Raw genomic sequence first — 27,419 nt, forward strand, 5'->3', positions numbered from 1 at the left:
TCACAAGGGCTGTCCAAATATTAGAAGATAAATAAGAAAGAATAAAATAAGTTACCTTAAAAATAAGATGTACAAGATTCTCAAGTCAAAGATTTACAAAATTTTCAAGTTCACATTGATAGGTGGTAGTGCAAGAATTACTGTAATATTATACAGTAATGGCTGCACACACACACACCATCCGGATAAGAAGTTATGTTAGTATTGCAGAGGGTGTCTGCGATAGCAGGGTGTTGTAAACGGAGCTAAACAGATTTTAAACACAGCTCTGGTAAACAGAGGTTAATAACAGTTTAACAGGAGGGGGTTATCACTTCCCCAGCTATACGTTGACTCATTATAGAGCCTAATGGCCAAGGGTAAGAATAACTCCATATAATGCTCTTTGGAGCAGCACAGTTGTCTTAGTCTATTATTGAAAGTGCTCCTCTGTTCAGCCAAGATGGCATGCAGAGGGTGAGAGACATTGTCCAGAATTGCCAGGATTTTCCACAGGGTCCTTTGTTCTTCCACAATTTCCAGCATGTCCAGTTTGACTCCTATAACAGAGCCAGCCTGTCTAATCAGTTTATTGAGCCTGTTGGCATCACCCATGTTGATGCCATTGCCCCAGCACACCACCGCATAGAAGATTGTACTGGCAACAACAGATTGGTAGAACATGTGAAGGAGAGGCCTGCACACTCCATATATCTGAAACAAAAACCTTCTCTTACCACGTCACTCAGAATAGAATGCAGTTCGGAGTCTTCAATGATTTGGCATACTAGGTCCAGGAGATGTTGCTTCAAACCATCATTGAGACATTGCAGCTCGCGGCAGATTTCAAACCCTTCTTCTATACTAACTGGAAAAATAAAAAGTGTGTGAAACTCTGGAGAAGCTGTTCTCATGTGGTGCGGGCATTTTGTTAAACATTCTGTCCGCACTGTGGTTGTATGAGTGTCTCAGCCATCCAAGGACTGTAGCCGTGATGTGCACTAAATTCCAGTTAGTGAAGCAAATGGTCATTGTTAGAGGTGTATAAGATGATATGAGGCATAGATAGATAGCCAGCGATGTATCCCAGGGTGGGAAAGGCTCATACAGAAGGGCATAATTTTAAAGTGGTTGGAAGAAAGTATAGGAGGGATGTCAGAGTTAGTTTTTTTTAACACAGAGAGCATAGGTACGTGGAACATGCTGTCATAGCTGGTGGTCGAGGCATATAAGGCACTCTTAGAGAGGCTCATGGAAGAAAGAAAAATGAAGAATTATATCGGAGGGAAGTGTTAGATTGATCTTGGAGTAGGTTAAAAGGTCAGCACAACATCCTGGGGAAAAGAGCCAGTACTGGGCTGTACTGTTCTATATTCTACGATTTGCAGGATCAGCAAATGAATTTCTGCCCTTGGGAGCAGAAAGAAAAATGCAATCAGGCATGTACACACATTTTTCAGTGCCACAAGAGAAATCAGAAGTAGGGGCTTTAATTGATCCTTCCCCAGTGCCCAGTTTCAAATCTTGTTGATGGGATTACTAAAAAAAATCTACTGCTCTTTTGTGTTCTCTTTACACAAGAAGATTAAAGGGAGTTTTTTTAAAAGATGTTATATAGAATAGATAAAGTGGTTTCATTGACATAAGAATCAGGGAGGTAACACCACATTCCAAGGTCACGTCTATGATTATACAAAAGCCTGCTGTCCCTTGGTAAGAATCACTCAGGGAATTCCTGCACTGCCGACCTGGTCCTGCCAGGTTTTCTCTCAGTCCCAGGTTAACTGGCCATTGCAAGTTGCCCATAGCGTGTGCAACTGAATGGTAGAATTTAGGGTGAATTTATTGAATGCAGGGAGAAAGGGATGTTCTGTAGATCAGCACATGGATGAAAGAGAAATGGAGGTCTATGTAGGAGGGAAGGGTTAAATGGTCGGCACAACATCATGGGCCAAAGGACCTGTACTGTGCTTTTGTGTTCTATGTAACGTAGGCTTAGTGTAAATCGGTGGTTGATGTAGTGACATAATTGGCTGAAGGGCCTTGCTATAATTTACTATGAACCTATGATTCTTGCTCCTGTCAGAAACATTGCCTATCCTTTAAAGAATTTCCATCTGACTCCATCAGAGACTATACCATTTGCGCTGTCCAGGCACATCCATGACTTTGTCTGACGCTTCATACTTGCTTTTGACAGGCCTAAAAAGAAAAAGAAAAATCACAGAATTGCAGGAAAACACAAAGCATACAAATGCTTCAGGCAACAGAGCTATCAAAGGTAAGACTAATCCACAAGTTGAAGTCCTAAATTGATGCAAGCCCTTCGTAGTATTGGGATTTTCAGGCCAGCGAAACACTGACTATTTATTCTCCTCCATAGATAGAGTCATAGAAAAGTATAGCATAGAAACAGGCTCTTCAGATCCCTATCATCCATGTACCCATCCAAACTGCTCTTAAATCGAGCTCACATGCACTGCTTGTGCTGGTAGCTTGTTTCACACTCTCACAACCCTCTGAGCGAAGAAGTTTCCCATCATGTTCTCCTTCAACCTTTCACCTTTCACCCTTAACCCATGACCCCTAGCTGTAGTTCCACCCAACCTCAATGGAAAAAGTCTGCTTGCATTTAGCCTCACAATTTTGTATACCTCTATCAAATCTCCCCTTAATCTTCTATGTTCCAAGGAATAAAGACCTAAACTATTCAATCTTTCCTTATAACTCATATCTTCCAGTTCTGGCAACATCTCTGTAAATTTTCCCTGAACTCTTTCAACTTTATTTACATCTTTCCTGTAGGTAGGTGATCAAAATTGCACACAATACTCCAAATTAGGCCTCACCAATGTCTAATACAACTTCAACATAACATCCCAATTCCTGTACTCAATAATTTGATTTATGAAGGCCAATGTGCCAAAAACTTTCTTTTACGCCCCTATCTGCCTGTGACGCCACTTTCAATGAAATATGGACCTGTGTTCCCAGATCCCTTTTTCCTACCACACTCCTCAGTGTCCTACCATTCAATGTGTAAGACCTACCTTGGTTGGGCCTCCCAAAGTGCAACACCTCACACCTCGCTGATGCTGCCCGACTTGCTGAGTTCCTCCAGCATTTTGTGTGTGTTGCTCAAGCATCTGCATAATATCTTGTTTTTACAATAATATAGCAATTACAGCTCTTATTATGGCAAAGAGAGAAATTAATCAAAAGTTCTCAGCAGCCAAAGGCTCCAGGCATTGGTCTGCCAATCTACTGACACCCGGAAGGAGAGGACTGGTGCAAAGTCACCGAGGTAGGCCTTAGACAGGAACACGGGAGAAAGGTAAAACATTTCAATTCTAAAATTACTTACATAGCATGCCTTCATTAGTAACAGTGATGTCCCACACTTTGTAAGCAAGGACTGCTCCATCAGGAATGCACAGTGTACTTTCTGTCTCAAGGTTGTATTCTCCACCCACCTAAACAGGATATTGTCTTTAGAAGTGAAATACTTGGGAGATAGGTAGCAGGAGAGGATCCCACAACTCAGAAACTAAGGGAGCACAACTCAGCGAGTTAAACGATTTGCTCAATTGTTTGAAATCATTGCTTTAAAATAAATCTTTTGTATTAAACTTATTTCAGGTATTTATTTTCAGTGTGATGTTCTAGATTAGGTTCAATTTTGTCAAAGAAGAATTTTCCAGGTATTTCTCTCCACTGGTATTTTACATCCGCTTTGTCACTTGTCTGAGGAAATTGTGTGGTGTCAAGTGAGATGGACAAAAATCTATACTTATATCAAAATTCTTTGTTACCTTCTCATTGGTATGCAATTCAGCTGTACAGGAACATAAGAAGATGTGGGGAGTAGTGGACTCTGCCCAATACATCACAGGCACATCCCTGTCCACCATCGGTAGTATCTACGGGAGGTGTTGCCTCAAGAAAGCAATGTCTACCATCAAAGATCACCACCATCTGGACCATCTTCTCGCAGCTGCTGTGGGGCAGGAGGTACAGAAGCCTGAAGTCCCACAGCACTAGCATCAGGAACAGCTACTTCCCTTCAGCCATTTTGTTCTTGAACCAACCTGCAAAACCCTAACCAACACCTTGATTGCTCTGCACTAAAATGGACTTCATCTTTGTTTGTTCTAATTGTGTTCTTACTTGCAAAGCTGTGCATAATTTATGTTTAATGTGTCTTTATTATGAATGCTGCTTATGTGATGCTATCCACCTGTGCGTACATGTACTTGTGCGTATAATAAACTCCATTTGATTTTGATCACCCCATCTCAGTAATCATTTGCAAGAGAATTTGCAAGGGCGGTACTGTTGCGTATTGGTTAGCATAATGCTATTACAGCACCAGTGATTGGAGCTCGATTCCCACCACTATCTATAAGGAGTTTGTACATTCTCCTTGTGCTCATGTGGCTTTCCTCCAGGTGCTCTGGTTTCCTCCCACATTAGGGTTAGTAAGTTGTGGGTATGCTATGTTGGCATCGTAAACATGGTTTCACTTGTGGGCTGCCCCCAGCACATATTCAGACTGTGTTGGCCGCTGACACAAGCGATGCAATTCACTGTATATTTCGATGTTTCGATTTACATGTGACACATAAGGCTAATCTTTATCTAATCCAGAAATCATTCACGTACACCATTCAACCACAGCTCCAACCAGACCTACTTTCCCATCTCTGCCTGCAGACCTTCGATTTATTTTGCTGCACTTTAGCTACAGAATTCAGTCTCTCTCCCTCAAGTCCTTCCTTCGAGTCCTCCTTAAAATCCAATTCTTTAATCAAGCTTTTGATCATATCCTTTATCTATCAGTGTCTCAGAGTTTCATGATACATTAGTACGCTCCCATGAAGTGCTCTTGTAATGTGTGATGCATAATTCAACTGTACAGAAAGGCTGTGTGGAGAGGTAGATTTTTCATATCTGAAAACATTTTCTAAAATTTTACCTGTTAAACTACAGTGCAGAAATCTCACAGCAAATTAGAAAGGAACTAATTTATTAACCATGGTAAGTGCTCCTACCAAGGAGTTGAGAGGCAAAGTTATGTAGAATTCTGATCCTCTTTTATTAACTTTCTTCAGTGTGATGGACTGTACAGATATTAATGCTTCAGTCACTACGCAGAGGTCTCCTGAGTAATTGTTCTTGATATGGTCCCAAGAGCGTCTAATTTTTCTGAAAGGAAAAACAAATTGTGAACAAATACAGTTCTTAACTTTCAGTCCATTAATATGCCAAAAATCCTGGTGCCCCAAGTACAGTGCAACTGAAGGGCACCAACTCATCTTTCTTCGGACGATACCGAATGTACCCTTCTACCTCTGGGAATCATTGTCTATTAGTTATTTCTTAATGACCAGATTCCTTCATCTGAACACAACAAAGACTGAATCTTCAAATTAAAACGCGGCACTGCTTAGTGGATACCACATCGACACAGTGGGCTGTGTGAGATGAAGTATTGCTCTTCGATGACTGTGCAGTTATCAGTCTTTTCAGGATGACTGTCATTTCTTTGTTAAGGTTGCAACTAATGGTGGGGTCCATTTGGTGCAGAAACGGGTCCAAGATCTCCCAGTGGTTTGGCCTGTCTCCTGCAGCTTGTGCGTGTGGTTCAGAATCCCTAGTTCCTTCCTGGAGCTTATGAACCCCATGTACAATTTGGTTCTGGAACAAATGATTTTCATCACCTCTTTTCTCCATCACCAACTGTAATGCTAATGTAATATAATGTTAAGAAGTTAGCATCTTGCAGGCCTCTTGTGACCCTGGCTATTTTGTAAGGGTCATAGCGGCTAAGACTTTGACAAAAAGCATAGAAGCACAAGTGCTTCTTACAAGATAAGCTGAGCAGGTGATATTATTCTTGGTATGTGACCCTGTAACTTCAGTCCTTGCTTAAGGACAATTTGTACCATTGTTTGCTTAACTGCTATAAGAAACATAGCGCGTGCTAGATAAGCATTATAACGAATGCTCGTTTCAAGGGTGGGGAACTCTGAGGGGTAAGCCTATGTCTGGCTGTTCCCAGATATAAGCGTAGTTAAGCTGTTACACAAACAATTTATGGCTAATAAGTTAAACAATACTCATTTGTACAGAAACTAAGGGGGTGAACCCACCTGTATCTATGTACGTAACTGCATATGTATACACAGCACTGTATTTGCTTCAGAAGCCAGAGACCCCCGGAACAGCCCAAGAGAGTGCTTAAGGAGGGTTCTCTCTGGTAACTTGCTAATAAATAGAGTTAAAGTTACATTCACCGTAGTACGTGGTGTCTTTGCATCGGATAGATTGAAAGAAGTTTACGACACTAAGGCCCTTCTTCTGAAAGATAAGGATACATTTCCTTATATTTTCTTACATAGAAATCAGTCATCTGCACCCAACTATCATTCACTTATACTCGTGGTGATTTGACAGTATAGGGTTTACCTACCAGCCAGGATGTCTCTGACAACCTGCTTCACTGAGCAGACATCTTAGAGACAATCTGCAAACTCACATAGACGTCACTAGGGTTAGGTTTGCACCTGGGTCACTGAGACTGTGAAGAAGCAGGTTGTTTCGTTATTTATTTAGAGATACAGCACGGTAACAGGCCCTTCTGGCCCAATGAGCCCTCACCATCAAATTACACCCATGTGCTCAATTAACCTGCTAACCCATACACCTGTGCGAGGAAAACCGAACAACCAGAGGAAGCCCATGTGGTCACGAGGACAGCGTACAAGCACCTAATTGACAGTGGTGAGAACTGAACCTGTGTTGCCGGCACTGTAACAATGTTATACTAATTACTACGCTACCGTGCCTACCTAACACGTCACTGTTCCGCTTAAACTGATGCTAAAGAATGTCGTTATATGATCACTATCTACTTACTTACTGTTACAATTTCAGGCTTTATCATTGCCCATTACAGAGTACACCACCAGATGGCTCCTGTGCACCTACATTCTGTTATCTAATGACATTTTATCTTGCCAATGCAGAACAAAAAATTGGTTGGCTCCAAGCTGATAATGAAGTTTTCAATGCCCGAAATACCAATGAGCAGGCTGATAAAAGAAGCAAAGACAAAATTTATGCAGAAAGTAGTTTGGATTTGGAAAGCACAGTCTCGATACAAGATCTTAAAAGAAAAATGAATAAAAATTTAATGAGAGAATGTTGAGGGAATATAGAGAAGAAATAACATAATTCCATTCTAAATGAATGAAAGGTTGAATGAACTGCTTCTGTGTTGTACTGCTCCAGCATTCTATAAAGATCGTGACTGGCACCTGCTTTTAGAAACTGATTTCTCCCATGGTGACAAATACTGTATGTACTTTGATAATAAATTTATTCATACTTCCCCCCCCCCGAGAAGGAACTCTTGAAGGATTCCACAAAGCTCGATTTAATATGTGCAACTTTCTGACAAAGTGCCTTCAGCCTGAAAGGTTATCTGTTTCTCTTTCCTGACTTGCTAACTGTTTCCAGCATTTTCTGCTTTTATTTCAGCACATTTCAGCTAAAATTACCCAGATGTTGATTGTTTTGAAAATATTTAAATCTTGGGATGTGGGCTTCTGGGCTAGATCAGCACTTTTGCCCGATAGTGGATAGTGGACCACTGGAAAACAATGCTGGAGAGGTAGTAGTAGATGAACTGAAATAGCAAGGAAATAGCAGATGAACTGAACGAGTATTCTGGATCAGCCTTCAATGTGGAAGACACTGTTCCGGTGTCAGGGGTCATGGAGCATGTGAAGTTACCTTTACTAGAGAGAAGGTCCTTGGGAAACTGAAAGGTCTGAAGGTAGATAAGTCACCTGGACAAGATGGTGTTCACCCCAGAGATCGGAAAGAGGAGACTGAAGAGATTGTGGAGGCATTAGTAAATGGTCTTTCAAGAATCACTGGATTCTGGAAGGTTCTGTAAGACTGGAAAAATGCAGATGTCACTCCACTCTTCAAGAAGGGAGAGAGGCAGAAGAAAGGAAACTATAGGCCAGTTAGTCTGACCTCAATGATTGGAGTCGATTAAGGCTGAGGTCTCAGAGTGCAAGGAGGTACATGATAAGATAAGCCTTTGTCAGCATGGTTTCCTCAAAGGACAATCTTGCCTGACAAATCTGTTGCAATTCTTTGGAGGAATAACAAGCAGGAGAGACAAAAGAGAATCGGTGGATGTTGTGTATTTGGACACGGTGCGGCAGATGAGGCTGCTTAACAAGCTACAGGTCCGTGATATTACAAGAAAGATTCTAACATGGATAAAGCAGTGGTTGACTGGCAGGAGACAAAGAGTGGGAATAAAGGGAGCCTTTTCTAGTTGGCTGCCAGAGGTACAAAGGGATTTAGGAGCCCTTGTGCAGGATTCCCTAAAGATTAATTTTCAAGTTGAGTCTGTGGTGAGGCAGGCAAATGCAATGTTAACATTTATTTCAAGAGGACTAGAATATAAAGCAAGGATGTAATGTTGACTTTATAAAGCACGGGTGAGGCCTCACTTGGAGTATTGTGAGCAGTTTTGGGCCCCTTATCTTAGAAAGGATGTGCTGAAACCGGAGAAGGTTCAAAGGAGGTTCATGAAAGTTATTCCAGGATTAAACGGCTTGTCATATGAAGAGTGTTTGATAGCTCTAGGCCTGTATTCACTGGAATTCAGAAAAATGAAGGGTGACTTCATTGAAACCTGTCGAATGGTGAAAGGCCTTGAGAGAGTAGATGTGGAGAGGATGTTTCCTATGGTGGGAGTGTCTAAGACCAGAGGACACAGCCTCAGAATAGAGGGGTATCCTTTCAGAATGGAGCTGAGGAGGAATTTCTTTAGCCAGTGAGTAGCGAATCAGTGGAATTCTTTCCCACAGGCAGATGTGGAGGCCAAGTCTTTATATATATTTAAGGCAGAGGTCGATAGATTCTTGATGGTCAGGGCATGAAGGGATATGGGGAGGTTGGGGATGAGAGGGAAAACGGATCAGCTATGATGAAATGGCGGAGCAGACTCAGTGGGCCAAATGTCATAATTGTGCTTTTGTATCTTATGGTCTTAATTAAGAGCCATTTGATCTTCATTTGTGCTGACAAATAGATTGGACCAGGAATGTTGGTAGATTTCCACCTGACTTTGACTATAGTGCTGTAGTTTAAAATCACCATCATTTATAATCCATTTTCACTTAATTAGTTAAACTTTAATTCCTGAGCTGATGTGATGGGAGTCAAACATTTGTCTCCAGGTCAACAACTCCAGATACTAGCTCTGTAACCAGCGTGCCACTGTAACTAGTTAAAGATCTGCTTTATTTGTCACGTATATATAGAAACATTGAAGCGTACAGAGAAATGCGTTATTTTGCGTCAACGGCCAACACAGTCCAAGAACATGCTGGGGACAGCCCGCAAGTGTCGCCACTCCTCTGGCACCAACATAGGGTGCCCAAAATTCTATAAATCTAACTGTACACCTTTGGAATGTGGGAGGAAACCTGAACACCCAGAGGAAACCCACATGGTCACAGAGAGAATGTACTCCTTACAGACAGTGGTGGGAATTGAACCCCGATCGATGATCGCTGGCGCTGTAAAGCTATTGCGCTAACCGCTATGCCACCACGTAGTTAGCTATGACACTGGGGCTGTAATGGGTATGTGGCTGATACAGTGCGCCACATCTTCCACCCATCATATTTAGTTATCCACAATTCAGAAACAATTGATAATCTTTTTAGCAACATTGGCAAAAATGACTATATTAACTATATTCTTATTACTGTACATTACCTGTTTTCCAAGCTCTCAGTTAGATCTGAGACACTGATGTACACTTGTTTTGTTCCTTCCAACTGAACGATTGTGCACACTTCATCTGTAATCTCAGCATTTCCAATCACTGGTTCAGTATTGACTATTGCCACCCCTTTCATTGGCCTCTCTAAGGACTTTGAGAACTGGAATGACATGTCATTCTGCTGAACTGCATGAAAATAAATAAAACATCTATGAACATGTGGAAAAGATGAAGAAATGTCCATTTCTGAATCTTGTTTCAGCAGTAAAAGGAAGAATTGCTGGCTGGATACTCTTTCCCACTAACACTGATGACAAAGCAGCATTGAGACCATGCAAGGAAGAACCTGAGAGAAAGAGAGAGACATGAGGAGAAAGAAGAGAGGAAAAGAAGGTGAATTTATCTATTGCAAATTCCACCATTAAAAAGGATAAAACAAAGCAGCTCTCTGCTCCCTCTAGCCCTTATCCTGCACGCATATAAACTCGAACCAGCACAAACCCACAAAGAGCAATTACCACTCAATTTAGTCCTGACGAAGGGTCTCGGCCTGAAACGTCGACTGCACCTCTTCCTACAGATGCTGCTTGGCCTGCTGCGTTCACCAGCAACTTTGATGTGTGTTACCACTCAATTTAGTCTCATGACAATTTACCTCATTGACTTTCAGATCAGGCTCCTGATTTTCTAAAATTGATGCTATGTTAGCACCAGAAGTATGGTAACACTTGTGAACTGGCCCAACACAATGGATTGTGTTGGTCGTTGATGCAAAATGATGTACTTCACTGTACGGTTTGCCGTTTTGATGTACAGGTACATGTGACTAATAAAACTAATCTTCAATCTTTCTTCTCTTTAAGTTACTACCCTGATCAAGAAAGAATGTCTGTTCATCTCACAGCCCATTCCTGAAAAACGGGAAGGCCTAGGATTGGCTTTCCTTTAGATTTTACTGGCTATCTTTCCACCCCACCTGTCACATGCCTCTCTTCCTATTCCCATTGGAACAATACTCTGTCCAATATTTCTCTGCCGCATTCTACCAATCATTATCATTGACAGAGAAGGATGCTATTTGGCTCATTAGGTCCCTGCCAAACATTGTTATGGCCTTTCAAACTACAAATGAAAGTCGTGGGTTCCACAAATGTCATTGTTGAGTTAGGGGTCACGGTTGAAGCTTCAACTGCCTGAGGGTTGAAAATAAATTGGGATTTCCTGCAGTTAAATATTAACTCAGGATCTATCTCACATCCGTGGGAGGAAACCAGAGCACCCAGAGGAAACCCACATGGTCAATGGGGAAAACATGCAAACCCCTTAACGACAGCAGCGGAATTTAACCCATGTTGCTGGCTCTGCAATAGCATTACGCTAACCGTGACGCTACCGTGCAGCCCCGTACAGATCTGATGCTTAAGTTTGCACGTGTCTAATCCAAAAACATGACAAGTTATGTAACAGCATATCAACATGAAAATACTACGTTAGAGAAAAGGGGGGAGGAAATTCTGGATAGACTGGTAAACAAGAATAAGAGCTTTAAAGTGAAGCTTATCTGGGAGTCACTGTAACTTGGAGACCGTAGATGAGCCATGATAGTTGGTGCTGATGTAACATTGGGTGCCACGTTTTCACCTGTTATGAATGGATGGCTCAGGGATAGAACTTTGCAGTCAATGAGTTTACACTTAACAAGAGGAAACCCACCTGTGGGTAAGCTGTCATCGTCAATCAGAATCTGCTTCAGATTGAACTCAGTGCAATTGTACTTTGCCTTTCTCCAGAAGGGGCCTCCTGTTCTCCTGCAGACCAGGCACAGGGGTTTAAACTTCTCCGAGTCGTACACACTGGTTGCTGGGATCAGATCTCCTCCAGAATCAATCTGCCTGATGAGTTGCCGCATCGCTTTTCCAAACATCCTTAACTGAGAGAACAGATAGATTTGATTAGAGAAACAAAGCAATTATATCTCACTTTCACTGCGTCACATCATCCTCCAGCACCGTACACCTGTTGAGATAGTTTTGAAATGTAGTCACTATTGCAGTATAAGAAATACTGTGTTACGAGAATACACATAAAATTAAGATGTTTGCTGGCCTGGGCTAGCATCAGTGGCATCAGCAGTTGGTCTGCCACCTGCCCTCAGGGGAAGGAGAGATAAGGAACAATGGAGCAGCGTCTGGAGATGTGTAATGAAGGGATGTGGGAGAGAGAGCTGTCTGGAGCGGCTCCCCCCTTTGAACCCTGAACTGTTTGAAGTGATGGACAGGCGATACCCCAGCAGGGGGATAAAAAGGGACAGGTTCGCTAAGACAGGGACACACGCCACCCGAGGTAACGAGACCCTGGAAGCGGTGCGCCTCTCACGAGTGGGTGAGAAGCACCAGACAACGACAAGGGTGGAAAGGTACGATCAGCGGGAACCCGGTGTGTGTCCGCCCTTGCCTGGGTGCCGGGTTCACTGCAGAGGATCGACCGCATCTGGAGGAGGGGTCACAGTCGGTGACCTCAGGTGACATCACCAAGGACCCGCCCAAAAGCTGTCTGTGAGCCATCTCGCTGGTCTGTGAGTGAAGCAGTGTTCTGAATGATCAGTTGTTCCTATTCTGTCTCTCTTCCCCCACCTTGTCCATCGCCATGGCAACGATTACTGCGAACTGAACTACTAACTGGACTGAACTTTGAGTCATTTTGAAATTGGTCATTTACCCCTAGACAACGATAGAGCTTGATTGATGCTGTTATCTTAATTCTGTGCACATGTGCGTTTATCATCGCTGAACTGTTGCATTTATTATCCTTTCGATTAATGTGTTGCTTGTTTCTTTAATAAAACTTTCTTAGTTCTAGTACTCCAGACTCCAACTGAGTGATCCATTTCTGCTGGTTTGGCAACCCAGTTACGGGGTACGTAACAACTGTAAAAATCGATACATTGGCTGCTGGGTAGTGTAACGGTTAGCAGTTGCTTAACAGTGCTTAACAGTTGGAGAGGGGTTCTTTTCATGAAATTCTGCACCCTTTTTTCTCCAAACATACCTTTGCTCATTGCAGCCAAAAAGTTCTATTCAAAAGGTTCAAAGGAACATCTAAACGAGCCTGGTGCATTTTGGAAACAAGTCCTGTGGACTGATGAAGTTAAAATAGAACTTTTTGGTCGCAATGAGCAAAGGTATGTTTGGAAAAGAGGATGGCTTCTACAACAGGATAATGAACCCCTCTCCAACTGATAAGCACGGGGGTGGATCGATCATGCTTTGGGCTTTTGTTGCAGCCAGTGGCAGGGGGAACATTTACTGGTAGAGGGAAGAATGAATTCAATTAAATACCAGCAAATTCTGGAAGCAAACATCACACCGTCTGTAAAAAAGCCGAAGAGGAAAAGAGGATATCCTCTACAACAGGATAATGATCCTAAACACACCTCAAAATACACAATGGACGACCTCAAGAGGCGCAAGCTGAAGGTTTTGCCATGGCCCTCACAGTCCCCTGACCTAAACATCATCAAGAATCTGTGGATAGACCTCAAAAGAGCAGTGCATGCAAGGCGGCCCAAGAATCTCACAGAACTAGAAGCCTTTTGCAAGGAAGAATGGGCGAAAATCCCCCAAACAAGAATTGAAAGACTCTTAGCTGGCTACAAAAAGCATTTACAAGCTGTGATACTTGCAAAGGGGGTGTTACTAAGTACTGCCGTGCAGGGTGTCCAAACTTTTGCTTCGGCCCTTTTCCTTTTTTGTTATTTTGAAACTGTAAAAGATGGAAATAAAAATTTTTTTTGCTTAGAATATTAAAGAAATGTGTCATCTTTAACTTCATGCCTTTTGGAAATCATTTCATCTTTTAGTCACTTAGCTATTCACAGTAACAGAAATTTTGACCGGGGTGCCCAAACTTTTGCATACCACTGTATATCAGATGAATCATCCACATCGAGTTAGAATGCAGGAGATGACTAAATCTGACTTTCCGTTCCTTCCTTTGTTCAGGTTAACCCTGGTTTGTAATTCTCCAAGTCCAGGAAAACAGGGAATTATATCATGTGTATCACACCACTCAATACCACCTTGCATTTAAGGTGTCATAACGTGGCCTAGGGTCATGTGAAGGCAAGTCACCCTAGGTCATGATAAAGGGACTCAACCATCTTTTTGCCTCCACAGATGCTGCTCGACTCACTGAGTTCTTTCAGCAGTTTTTTTTTGTTTTGCTGTAGTTCTCTAATTATCCTGAATTCCCAGGTCTTTCAAAATATGTTTGCCTTCTCTTCAAATATCATCCAATGATCTAGCCTCACAGCTCTCCTGGTCAGGGAACTCCAGCAATTCCTCACCCTCTGTGAAAGGAAATTCTCACCCACTTCAATTTTAAATGAGTGCTCCACATATTTCACAACTTATCCCCTCCTTTCAAAACTTTTCCATTATTGGAAACATTACAACATCCCCTGTCGTGACTCCTTAGAATCTTATATATTTCAACGTTCTTCTAAATTCATATTCTAAAGCCTCATTCTACTCAATTGCCAAGAACACAGATCCACCACTCCCTTCCTTTCCAATTTCTGTTTCACTCACCCACGCACTGTAGTAAATATACAAATGTGTTGTAAGCACATGCTGTAGTTAGTTGTTTGACTCTTGTTAATAGTTAGCATGTTCTGAATCTCCAGGTGCTTCCTACCATTTATTTAATGTACTGTACCCACCAATTCTACAATTGTCACAAAAGACCACCCCACCAACACACGAAACACACACAAATATACAGACAGTTCTGTGACAAGGGTTGCAAATACCATTCTCAATTCCAGAGACTTACTGTCTTTGTGTTTCTCTTGTCTTTCCTGTGTAATTCTGTCAAATGGCGAGCTGCTTCTCAAATTTTCACAGAAACTGAACAAATGAGATTATTGAGGAACTCCCAGTGTTACAGCTCAAGGAACATTATTTTGCAAGCTCTTATTAGTCAGTAGAGACGTTCATTGGGAGAAAAATATTGTGTAATGTTTATCATGGCTCATAAACTGTGAACAGAGAGAATACAGCTCCATTTTTTTGCACATATGATGAAATTAATAAATTTCCCCAAGATGTTCTGAGTTAACTCAAAGAATACTGAACCCAACAGGAGGACTATCTTTGATTAAAATCAAAGCAGCCCACAGAGCACTGAGATTTTAAACAATTACCTCATTTTGATTTTTTTAAATGGATTTGCAACTGGTGTGAAATGAAATGTGCCTCCACTCCCAAAATAAATCGGAATTGTGAAACCATAGACTTGTGAGGGTAAGGAAGGAGGCTATTTGGCCCATCAAAGAAATGTTAGCTTCTACTAGAGCAATTCAGTTGGTTAAATGTTACCCCTCCACTTCACACAGAAACTGGTTTGATACAATGTGATGATCTGCAGCAAATCCCACCAATCCTTGGTGATGTAGTAGGATTCCATTCCACTGCCACAATTTTGCATTAAGTTTCAAGTGTAGAGGTATCTGGATATCATGAATACTTGGCTATTAGACAGAATCATTGCATCATTACCTGAAAGCACAAGTCTTGGCAATTACAAAGGTAATGAGCAGCCAACAACAATGGCATTCAAACAAAACCATAACAATGAGTTAGTCATGCTCTCAGACAAGCTGCAAAGTGGAGATTTTGGCAGAGCAGCTGCCATCTTGTTAGAAATTTCTGAAAGTGACCAGCGTTAGTCATTTCCCTTATTGTGCAATGAATAGACCATAAAACCATAAGACATATGAGCAGAATTAGAACACTCAGCCCATCGAGTCTGCTCCACCATCCATTCCATCTTGGAATTATCTCTCTCAACCCCATTCTCCTGCCTTCTCTCTGTAACCTTTGATGCCCTGATTAGCCAGGAACCTATCAACCTCTATTTTAAATATACTCAATAACTTGCTCTTAAGCTTTTGATTGGGTGATCTCTGCATTGTTTCCTGCTGAAGAGATCTGAGTCCTATTCCAAGGTTACAGCCTCAGAGAATTTGTGTGAAGTCTGACTATTTTAAGTCAGGATTTCCATAACCCCATCGAGCACCTTCATTCTATCCACCAAAAGTGGAATTTCCTGGTGGCCAACCATTTTAATCCATACCTCATTCCCGTTCTGACATTTCATTCCGACATCATTCCTCTTTTGCCACGATGAGGCCACTCTCAGGGTGGATGAGCAACACCTCATATTCTGTCTAGGTAGCCTCCAAAGCTGATGGCATGAACAATGATTTCTCCCTCTGGTAACTTTTTTTCCTCCTTCCCTCTGCTTCCGTTCCCCACTCTGGCCTCTTACCTCTTCTCCTCACCTGCCTATCATCTCCCCCTGGTGACCCTCCTTATTCCCTTTCTCCCATGGTTCACTCTCCTCTTCTATCAGATTTCTTCTTCTCCAGCCCTTTACCTTTTTCACCTGCCTGGCTTCACCTATCACCTTCTTGCTTGTCCTCCTTCCCCTCTCATACCTTTTTGTTCTGGCATCTTCCCTCTTCCTCCTCAGTCCTGTTGAAGGGTCTCAGCCCGAAATGTCAACTGTTTATTCACTTCCATAGATGCTACCTGATCTGCTGAGTTCCTCCTGCATTTTCTGGGTGTTACACTGGATTTCCAGCACCTGTAGAATTTCTTGTGTTTATGATTCACAAAGTAGGGTACTTTGAAATCAGTGAAATGAATTGGAGATCATGCCGGCAACAGGCAAAGGAGTCAAGATTATTTTATATGTTCTCCTTGTTTAGAAATATTGTAGTAGTAGTACAATCTCTCGAGTCAAGTAAAATGTTCTCCTAAGGGGTTGTCTATTGGTGGGTCTTCAGGTGGCTGTAGAGGCCAATCCGGGATCCACATAACTGGCACGTCAGGGTGGATTCCCTTATGACTTTGTTTAACGTGGGGAGGCTGATGCATGGGCAACCACCACATGGTCCTCGACAGATCAGGCTTAGGGTCCAGTGGTATAGAATGCAAGGCCACTTCCTCTGCCTTCACTGCCATTGTGATGTGTCGTCATCTTCTGCCAGCTCCACTGTTGAGGTCTTAGTTGGATCATTCTTTATCTGGAACCTCTCCCTTGACCTCACTGCCATGGGTGACCCTACCAGGAGCTAAGCACCAGATGGCTAAGCTACAGACATAATCCTTCTCAGAATCTCAGGAACTCACCAGCCTCTCCACCATGACAAGGTGACGATGTTGAATTGATATTGTACCAATTAATGTTGAGTGGTATATATTGCTAATTAAGTATCCTACAGATCACGTAAAAAAAAGACTAAAGGAAGACTTTCAAATCAGATCCAGCAAATAGGCTTATATTAATGCTGAGAGAACTCAGTCTACAGGTCTGTGTACAACATCACATTTATTTGACCTGGAGAATAGACTTGATTAATTATATAACCGATTTCTTGTAACAGAATCCAGGAAAGACACAATGAAAACTGAATGCATGATGTAAAAGTTGATCAGGAAGAATTAGTAAGAGAAGAAAGACAGCTAACACCTCTGATTGCTGTCTTTTCCTCATGTGGAATTTGTTCAGAGGCATTCCAGCAATTTTAGCCTCAGAATCAGGTTTATTATCACTGAAATATGTTGTGAAAATTGTTGTTTTGTAGCAGCAGTACAGTGCAATATGCAGATTCTGCAGGGAGCGCTCTTGGAGTGAGGTCATTCGCTCCATTCCCGTTATCTTTTTTTAACTTATGATCTCCCTTACTTAACAGTGCAATACAATACATAATTTTACTATACGTTACAGTAAGATGTTTATATACTAATAATTAAATGGTGCTAAAAAAGAGCAAATTGGTGAGGTAGTGTTCATGGTTCATGGACTGTTCAAAATCAGATGGTGGAGGGTGCGAACCTATTCCGCAAGCGTTGAATGTGTATTCACAGGCTCTTGTATCTCCTTCTTGATGGCAGTAATAAGAGTGATGTGAAGAGGGCATGTCCTGGTTGGTTAGGGTCTTTAATGATGGATGCTCCTTCTTGAGACACTGCCTTTAGAAGATATCCTCAATGGTTTCCAATTACATGTAAGCTTATTGCCCCTTTCCCCCAACCATTTGTCACACATAACCTCTTTCACTGGTCTCAACAATAAGTGCTTAATCATTCTCCATCTAAAACCAACTCTTTAATCTCTTACATTTTTTGATTCCGGTGTTAAGCAACAACAATCACCAAAGACCCCCACCATCCAGGCCATGCTCTCTTTTCGCTGCTGCCATCAGGAAGGAAGTACAGTACAAGAGCCTTATGTCGCACACCACCAAGTTCAGGAACAGTTATTACCCTTCAACTATCAGACTTCTGAATCAGCATGGATAACTTCACTCATCTCGAATCTGAACACATTCTACAACCTATGGACTCACTTTCAAGGACTCTACAACTCATGTTCTCAGTTCTATCTATCTATTTAATATTTATTATTTGCACAGTTTGTCTTCTTTTGCACATTGGTTGGCCGTTAGTTTTTGTTTGTATGTAGTTGTTCATTGATTCTATAATATTTCTTTGTTCCACAGTGAATGCCTGCCAAGAAATGAATCTCAAGGTTGTATATGGTGACATACACAGTATGTACTTTGATAATAAGTTTACTTTGAACTTTGAACTTTTTAAAATTGCCTGTGAACAGCCAGTCTTACAAGGACGTGGTCATGACCAATAAACCGTATCATACTTTATTGGTCATGATCACATCATCCACTTGTCCGTATCATGGTATGCCATTTTAGTTTATTTGTTACCCATTTCTAATTGCCCTTGGACTGTGTGCTTTGTTGGCCCACTTAGATGGCAGCTGGGAGCCAAATAGAATCTGGAATCACATACAAAATAGAATGGGTGTTAGCAAATCTATTTCCCTCATTTGCATCAGTTAACCACAAACGAATTGCTGGAAGAACTCCAGGCAGCCTCTGTTGAGGGAAATAGTGATATTTTAGGATGATGCTGTCTGACCCACTGAGTTCCTCCAGCATCTTGTTTGTTGCTCCAGATTCCAGCACCTGCACTCTCTTGTGCCAGCATTTGTTAACCAGATAGCTTCTAATGACAATCTGGCTGCTTCATTTCAGGCAAAGCTCTTCTACCAAATTCTCCTTTGCACAAAGGTTCATAAACATAGATGTGAATCACTTGAGTTCCGTAGACTGGAGGGTTTTGGAGGCCAGATCATTGTTGGGTAATTAAGTATGAAGTAATATAGTTTTAAAGTAAGAAAAGAATTAGCTTTATTTGTCACATGTACATCAAAACATCAAAACATACAGTGAAATATGGCATTTGTTTTAACAATCAATACAATCCGAGGATGTGTTGGGGGCGCTAGTGTGATGGATATTCACTCCTTGGCCAGTAGGCCTCTTTCTCTTTCTTCGCTGTTTGTTAATCTTGCTTTCTAAACACAGCATCTGTTACTTGTAAGATCACAAACAGATGTAAGTAAACCTCCAACTAACAGTTGTTTAACTTCTGGTCATAAAGGGAAGTCAGTCTTCAGTTTTTGAAATGCAAATGGAAAGCACTAATTACCTTGATGTTGCAAGCAAGCTTTGTGGATAGTAGATTATCTGTCTGGGAGAAGTAAGGTTGATATCAGCACACCTGCTTTATTATTGCTCAAGATGCAGGAGAAGACAATGGGTCATTTCATTCAGGTTGTTTCAACAGACAAGCTGACTCTTAAGTTGCTTGGTTCAAGAAAGCCTGCAGAACAGATGGATAATATTATTTAGCATATCAATAATTACAAAGTGTTTACAGTTGGAAAGTTGTTTCTGTTTAAGGGAGTTATCTTCATGGCTTTACAGTATTAATGGTAGGTTGCTGAAGAAATATGTCTCCAAAATGCTTTTAGACTTTGTGTTGAAAGGACCTGAGGAAATATCGTATGCGTGTGAATTCACCCAAGTGTTTGAAAAAAGTTATAAATATATAGAGCAGTTCAGGGTTATTAGGAGTGGTTGAAAAACATCAAGAAGAGTGATAAGAAGATGGGGGTGAACAGAACCCATTCCTCTAGCTTTAGTTTCTCCAATGGACAACTTGCTTGTCCATATCATGGTATGTCTTTTTAGTTTATTGGATTATCTTTTGGGTTTAAGAAATACTTTATGTTTTAGAAATGGTTTGTGATTAGGAAATAAATGTTTAAGAAAGAAATCCTCTGTGAGTTTTAAATGTGTTTTAAGGCGGTGTGGATTCAAATGTGTATCACTGAAAATAAATGAATTATGTTTTAAACTACTTTGTTAGCTGGAAGCATCTTCTCCTAGGTAGGGAGGAGGGACTCACCACTCAAATAGTGGGTATTTATAACCGAAAGGGCTTAAGGTCTTTGTTTTGAGTTTAGAATCTTTGCGGTCAGCAAACCCGATACCATCACACTCACAAGTATTGCCATGCTCCTGGCACCAACATAGCATGCCCTTAACTTATTCACCCTAGCCCATACATCTTTTGGAATGTGGGAGGAAACCAGAGCACCCAGAGGAAACCCATGCAGTCACGGGAAGAATGTACAAAACTTCTTACAGACAGCGGCAGTAACTGAACCTTGCCCTTTCAATCGCTGCTGCTGCCAAGTGTTATACTAGCTGCTACACTACCGTGCCACCCTTGAAAGATCAAGGAATTGAAGCCTATAGAGAGCTGGCATAGAAAAGAGATGAGACTTGGGGCAGATTAGCCACGATCACATTGAATGCTGGGGCAGAATTGAAGGGCTGAATGCCCGACTTCTGCCCCTTTTCATAGGTTCAAATATGCCTGCCAACTGAATAACTGACACCTCCAGCCACCGAATGTAATTACACAGTTCAATATTCCAGAATATGGTATATCACAGTCACTTAGCGAGTGACAACATCCTAATTTACAGAAAGAGCTGTGAAAGTATTGCTGTTATCTATAGTTCCGAGTAGAATACTTCTGAAATCTGGTAGTATCGACACCCAATTGCCCACCATTGAGAACATCTACCATAAATGCTGCCTGGGCAGGGTAAAAAGCATTATCAAGGATGCATCTCACCCTAACCATGGACTTTTTACTCTCCTCCCATCCAGTGGGCGCTACAGGAGCCCCCGCTCCCGCACCAGCAGGCACAGGAAGAGCTTCTTCCCTGAGGCTGTGACCCTGCTGAACCTCTCATCACAGCGCTAAGCAGTATTGCATCCATATTGTACTGTCTCAGTACTTTTATATTTGTGTGCTGTAGCACTTCTTTTATTCACAGTTATTTTGTAAATAACACTATTCTTTGCATTTCTGGTCAGATGCTACATGCATTTCATTGGCTTTGTATCTGTACTCGGCACAATGAGAATAAAGTTGAATCTAATCTAATCTAATGGTGGTGTGGAAGCAAGTTCCACTTTGAATTATACCTTGAAATGAGAATTCTCTTGTCTTTATTTTTATTTAGAGATATGGTATGGTAACAGGCCTTTTTGGCCCAATGATCCCACACCGTCCAATACCTATGTAACCAATTAACCTACTAACCCCTATGTCTTTGGAATATGGGAGGAAACTGGAGCACCCAGAGGAAACACATGCCATTTATGGGGAGATCATACAAACTTCTTACAGGTAGCAGCAGAATTGAACCAAGGTCACTGGCGCTGTAACCGTGTTATGCCAACCGCTACACTACTGTACCAGCCTTATTAGACTAATTTGAGACTACACTGCACTTGTAACCTGTTTTCAACCCACAAAGGGGAAAGACCATTTCCTAAGCTATCCAATACAATTTCTTAACTATGTTAAAGCTCCCTCTGAGGTCACCCCCTCAGCCTTCTATCTGGACTCATTTCTGCACACAGTTAGCAACCATAGCAACTGATGCTAGAACTTTCCAGCTTTAAATCAGACACTGTCCACAAAAGCCATGAAGGAATGTGGAGCAGAGGCAGGTGTGTGTACAAATTAGCTGTGTTCTGATTGGATAAGAGGAGCCGAAGACCTACAGAGAACCCCTGTAGTTTCCTATAATAGAGAGACTGTGGTGATTTGTAGGGGAGGGCAAATGTACTAGAAATATATGGCAGTTCAGGTAGCAGCTGTGGGAAGAGAAATAGACTCCAGGTTGAAATATTAACTCTGCTTCTCTTTGATGCTACCTGACTGTTTCCATGGCCTTGTTCTCATTAGTGAAAGGATAAAGTAATTAATTCTTTTGTGGAAACACATTGAGGAAAAGTGTGTTTATTGCTGGAATATTGGGATTGGGACAGACTTGCTCATTCAAAATCTGTGTCAGATTCTCCAGTTCTTGAACCCTGAAAAAGGGCAAGTAAAACTTCTGGTTGTCTTCTTTGAATGGCTACAGAGCAGAGGTTTAATTAATAATCAGTGATTATAATGGTTGATGCTAAGTTCCAATACCTTGTACCATACATATCCTATTTATACCCAAAGTTGCAATTGGCATCCTATAACCTACATGGTCAAAGCACTTTACAGCATAGCTGGCAGGCAATAGAAATCCAGAGAGCTTGAAATATGAAAATAGACTTGAGGACAAGATGTCATATTTAAAACATTTTACTCTGACTGATTGCCTAATTGTCACTTTGTCTGTCTAGTTGAGGTTTTCATTGTTAGAAGTAATAGCATTGCTGTTAGAACCCATAACTTGTATACCTACCAACTTTTTGCACTCATTGCTTATGCATTTCAAGTCACTATACTACCTAAATGGGTCATACAACTCTGTTCCAGAGACCAAATGACATTGGGGACAATAATAAAAAATAACTCTTCTCATTTTGTTCGAATGAACATAATAAAATACCCATAGTACAATTAAACGAAATTGGACAGATTGGATGGCCCTGCTTGAACAAAATGAGAGTGGCCTCTCTGCCTAATTTCAATAAAAGTCGATGATTGAGAAAACAAGTCAACAACTAACAATAAAATCTTTGCTCATCCCAAGCCGACATGACAATTTGACAATTAATATTGGACTGAATGAGTCAAAAGCTTTAGCCAAGTCAATAAAAACAAGTTCCCTCAACCCTTCAGTACGTTGGCATACTAAAGGAATCAATGTCTCGAGGGAATGTTTACTTGGATAATTATGCCAGTAGAGGTGATGTTTCTCTGAGAGGGTCAAAGTAAATTCATTCCGAGAGAATTAAGGTTGTATTAGGATAATTACAATACATTGAATTTTAGTGAATTTGTGGAAATTGCAATGGAGTTTTTTTTAATGTTCGCTCAGTCCTATAATAAAACCCATGGTGTATATTCAAATATAAAGGTAATTGGATTCTTATTTTTTGCAAATCCTGCTTTCTTGCGATATGAATGGAAGTCCGCTACAAATAAATAAAATCTCTATGTCTTTTGATACTTGATTGTCATCAGCCCTTGGAGTTCATTATTCGCTTTTGCCCTGTAAGCAGTGATGTCATTATTCGCTTTTGCCCTGTAAGCAGTGATGTCACTACTAGGCCAGCAGCTCAGAAAATACAGTAGGTCCCCAAGTCCCCTTACTTAATATCAATAGAAAGATGATCACAGTCCATTATTTCAAATTGTTTTAATTATGATTGAAATCAGGGCCTTTAACTTGTCCTTGAATCAATCACTATACTGTCTTTAATTATGCAGTAAATTTATTTTGCAAGAACATCAACGTCTTTCACATTGAAGTGAAGGTGCAGAAAGAAGCCATTAAGCCTACTAATAGATACCAGTGTATATGCTTACCAAAAAAACCACCAGCACCCATCACATCTCATCCACCAAATCATCTTTCTCCCTTATCTAGATAACCTCCAATTACAAAGTTCTTCCAAAGTCAAAGGGCTTGGGATTGATTCATTATAAGAAAGACATTATTAAGCTTGAGAGATTCCAATGACGTCTTGGTAAAGCAATCAGGCGTAACAACCAGATCTGGGCGCAAGTGGGCGCCAGTGCAGCTGTGGAGCAGGCAGTGTGTTCTCTGAAGATGGGATATATCATCGGCAACCCCTGCGTCGGGCGGCAAGGCCTCGGCTGAGTTCACTTTCAGCAGTGGGGAAACGCAAGCATAAGGAACAGGCGAGACATGGTACAGGCAGAAGTACGGATCAGTGAGGAAGAGAAGTGGATGTCAAAGGCAGTGGAACAAGGGTCCCAGGGTGCCTGGACAAAATGGGATCTGCCTAAGTGCAAGATCTCATGGGCAGAGTTATGGAGACTGGAACCCTTCCGTATTCCCTTCCTCTTGCGATCCGTGTATGACACCCTTCCTTCACCATTACATCTGTACACATGGGGGATGAGAGAGGACCTGAACTGTAAGCTCTGTGGTCAAAAGGGGACACTGGCTCATATACTGTCCGGGTGTAAAACAGCTCGAACTCAAGGACGGTATAGGTGGCACCATGATAAGGTGCTTCTGGCTCTTGCTGACACACTAGAGCAAGAGAGATGCAAGAAGAGGACGGCTGGCACAGATTTGAGGAAGGCCATCACCTTCATCAAAGAGGGAGCTAGGCGTTTCGTAACCAAACAACCAAAGCCCAATCTGCTACTAATGGCCAGATCCTGGGAGATGAGGATCGACGTGTGAAGGAGGCTGCAGTTCCTGGATGTGGTGCACACAACCCTATGCCCGGACATTGTACTGTGGTCAACCGAAGACAGGAAAATAGTTCTGGTTGAGCTGACTGTGCCGTGGGAGGAGGAATGGGAAGAGGCCCACGAGAGAAAGTCTTTGAAGTACCAGCCCTTAGTGCAGGAGTGTAAAGACAAGGGATGGCAGGCATGGTAGGCATGGTTGTTCCCTGTGGAGATCGGCTGCAGAGGTTTCCCAGCCAAGTCAGCATGGCGGTTGTTGTCAGATCTGGGCCTGGACGAAAGGAGCAAAAAAACAAGCAGCTCATAGGATGTGGGAAGAGGCAGAACGAGCTTCTTGTTGGATTTGGAGTAGGCAAGAGGAGGGGAGCTGAAAGCCAGGAGCAGATGGGCAGTGATTTGGCCACCACTGCCAGCCCACCAACTGGAGAGTGTCGTGGTTAAGGGTTGAAACACTCTGTGAAGGTTGGGAACCACCTGATGACATCTGCTCCTGGCTGAAGGCTACCGTTACCTAAAAAGGTATCTGGAGAATGCACCCTAACAGGTATATGTAACAAGCAAGCTGATTGCTTGAGAGGTTTACGTGGAGGTGTCATGCTGATAACTCTGATGTACAATAGATGCTCATTCAAAAGACTACCATCTATCCATCATCTCCACATTCAGCAAAGTGTGCAAGCCTTGTCTGACAGGGCATTAGCAGAAAAGCTTGAGGAGATAAGCTCTGTATAATAGAAGAGAATTTATGAACCTCACAGACTTCAGTCCTATAATAAAACCCATGGTGTATATTCAAATATAAAGGTAATTGGATTCTTATTTTTTGCAAATCCTGCTTTCTTGCGATATGAATGGAAGTCCGCTACAAATAAATAAAATCTCTATGTCTTTTGATACTTGATTGAGTAACTGTGCCAGAAACCTGTCCCTGAGTCCCAGAATCACAGAAAAGTACTGCTCTGAAGGACAATCAACTCTTGTGCCCAAGCAGTCTCATTGATAAAACCATCCAATTAGTCCCACGCTCTTTTACCAAAGATCTGCACTATCTTATTTTTTTTCTCTCTCTCTGGAGTACTTTAATTAACTTTTGGAAGTTACTGTTGAATCTACTTCTATCTGATAACATGAAGGTACATTCTAGATCATAACTCTGTAAAAAAATAATACTTTCTGTCATCAACTGTTTCTTTGCCAGTCATCTTAAATCCATGTTCTCGGTTTCTAAAACTTATGCAGTGGAACTGACTTCTCCTTACGTACCTGTTCAAACCATAAACAAAGACTGACAAACAACCGAAGTGCGAAAAAAGACAAGTCGTGCAAATAAAATTTGTAATAGTGGGAACATGAGTTGTAGACTCCTTGAAAGCGAGTCTGTAGGTTGTGGAGACGGAATGAATAGAGTTAAATACTATCACAATGACATAATAATTAGCCGGCATGTGCAAATTCACGAGCGCAATTGCTGTATCTGCTGCGCTGCCGAATCCGTGGTTGTGACATGTTCCACTCCTGGTACTCATTATCCCAACCTGGTAGCTGTGATTACAACATTGGCATTATGGAGAATATGTTAGTTCATTGGAGGATCTGTGGTTTTGTGTGTGAATTCATGCCTTGTAGCTTCTTGATTTTCCCTTGGACAAATTTAGAACAAACCATACTGGAACTGTTGAATCTTTAAAGGTGCCATTGGTCTTGTTTTGAATAATTCTGCTCAGGAGATTTTTTTTTAAATAAGAGATTCATGTGTAATCTGCAGAGATCCCAGGTGAGACAAATCATGTCTCTGAGTCCACACTCCAACCCTATAATTTACGAAGGTGTGTGCACTTCTTGAATTCCTGCATATTCCAAACTTCTTTTCCATATACAGCAGGAAAACGCAACTGTGTCATTTAAAATTAATAACTCTATGATACATTTCAAATTTAGTATTATTTACTAGAATATTCATACTATTGTCAAGAAATTCATTAGTGATAGTAGCAGATAAGCATTTGAAAAGCTCTAATCAACCTTAAATTGCTATTAGTCTAGGTAAGGATAAAATATTAGCCCCAGAAGCAACCCCACTAAAATATACTTATGAGCGCTATACTAAAAGTGATTAATATAATCACCACTGGAAATTGTCCACACCTGCTTACTGGAAATTGCTTGGTTTATTCTTGTCTTTGCCTTGTTTTTGGTCTCACCTCTGTACATTTCTCCATCTCTGCACCTTTTTTGATATTTTTGCATTCTGGTTCCGCTCACTTGCCATCCCATTTCCGTCACCCTGATATTGGCCAGCATGGCTCCAGATACCCAAACACTCTATCTGTCCTTCCATCCCCAGTCCACCTCAACTCGCTTTTCTTCTTCAGAAAACACAAAGCCTACCCCTTTGACCATGCCTTTGATGAAAGAGGTGCAAATGCACAGGAGTGTTAAAGCCTGCAGAGGGTTGCAAACCCAGCCAGCTCCATTGTAGGCACTAGCCTCTCCACCATGAAGGACATCTTCAAAAGGATATACCTCAAGAAGGCGGCATCCATCACAAAGAACCCTCACCATCCAGGACATACCCTATTCTCATTACTACCATCTGGGAGGAGGTACAGGAGTCTGAAGACGGATACCCTGTGTTTTAGAAACGACTTCCTCCCTCTGCCATCAGATTTCTGAACAGTCCATGAACCCAACCTCATTATTTTGCTTTCTTTTTGCACTACTTATTTTTTATATTTCTTATTGTAGCATAGTGATTTCAATGTATTGCACATTACTGCTGCTGCAAAACAACAAATTTCATATGTCAGTAATAATAAATTTGATTCTGATTCACATTCTGATTACCTACGTGAGGCTTGGTATCACATCTTCATTACTTTGTTTACACTCTTGAGAAATACCTTGTGGCATCCTGGAGACACAAGAGATTCTACAGATGCAGGAAATCTTGAGCACCACAAGCAACCCAAGAACAAGAACTCAGCAGCTCAGGT

The 27,419-nt window shown here is 41.5% G+C and overlaps 1 protein-coding gene across 4 annotated transcripts in view; it reads right to left on the reverse strand.

Annotated features, from left to right (window-relative positions):
- The window catches only part of LOC134340105 (gasdermin-A-like), a 47,485-nt gene that overhangs the window by 13,195 nt on the left and 6,871 nt on the right, over positions 1–27,419 (reverse strand). Inside the window, exons 2-8 of one of the 4 annotated variants that reach the window (XM_063036949.1) lie at positions 19,378–19,551; positions 11,510–11,726; positions 9,790–9,982; positions 5,031–5,184; positions 3,344–3,452; positions 2,119–2,181; positions 717–847 (exon numbers count right to left, since the gene is read on the reverse strand). In XM_063036949.1, the coding sequence (XP_062893019.1) occupies positions 717–847; positions 2,119–2,181; positions 3,344–3,452; positions 5,031–5,184; positions 9,790–9,982; positions 11,510–11,720 (861 nt within the window). In that variant the 5' untranslated portion in view covers positions 11,721–11,726; positions 19,378–19,551. Of the gene's footprint in view, positions 1–716; positions 848–2,118; positions 2,182–3,343; positions 3,453–5,030; positions 5,185–9,789; positions 9,983–11,509; positions 11,727–14,629; positions 14,734–19,377; positions 19,552–27,419 lie in introns of those variants that run through there. The other 3 variants (XM_063036951.1, XM_063036950.1, XM_063036952.1) reach the window with 3 other exon arrangements.

The sequence above is a fragment of the Mobula hypostoma genome, chromosome X1, assembly GCF_963921235.1.
Source record: "Mobula hypostoma chromosome X1, sMobHyp1.1, whole genome shotgun sequence".
NCBI lineage: Eukaryota > Metazoa > Chordata > Chondrichthyes > Myliobatiformes > Myliobatidae > Mobula > Mobula hypostoma.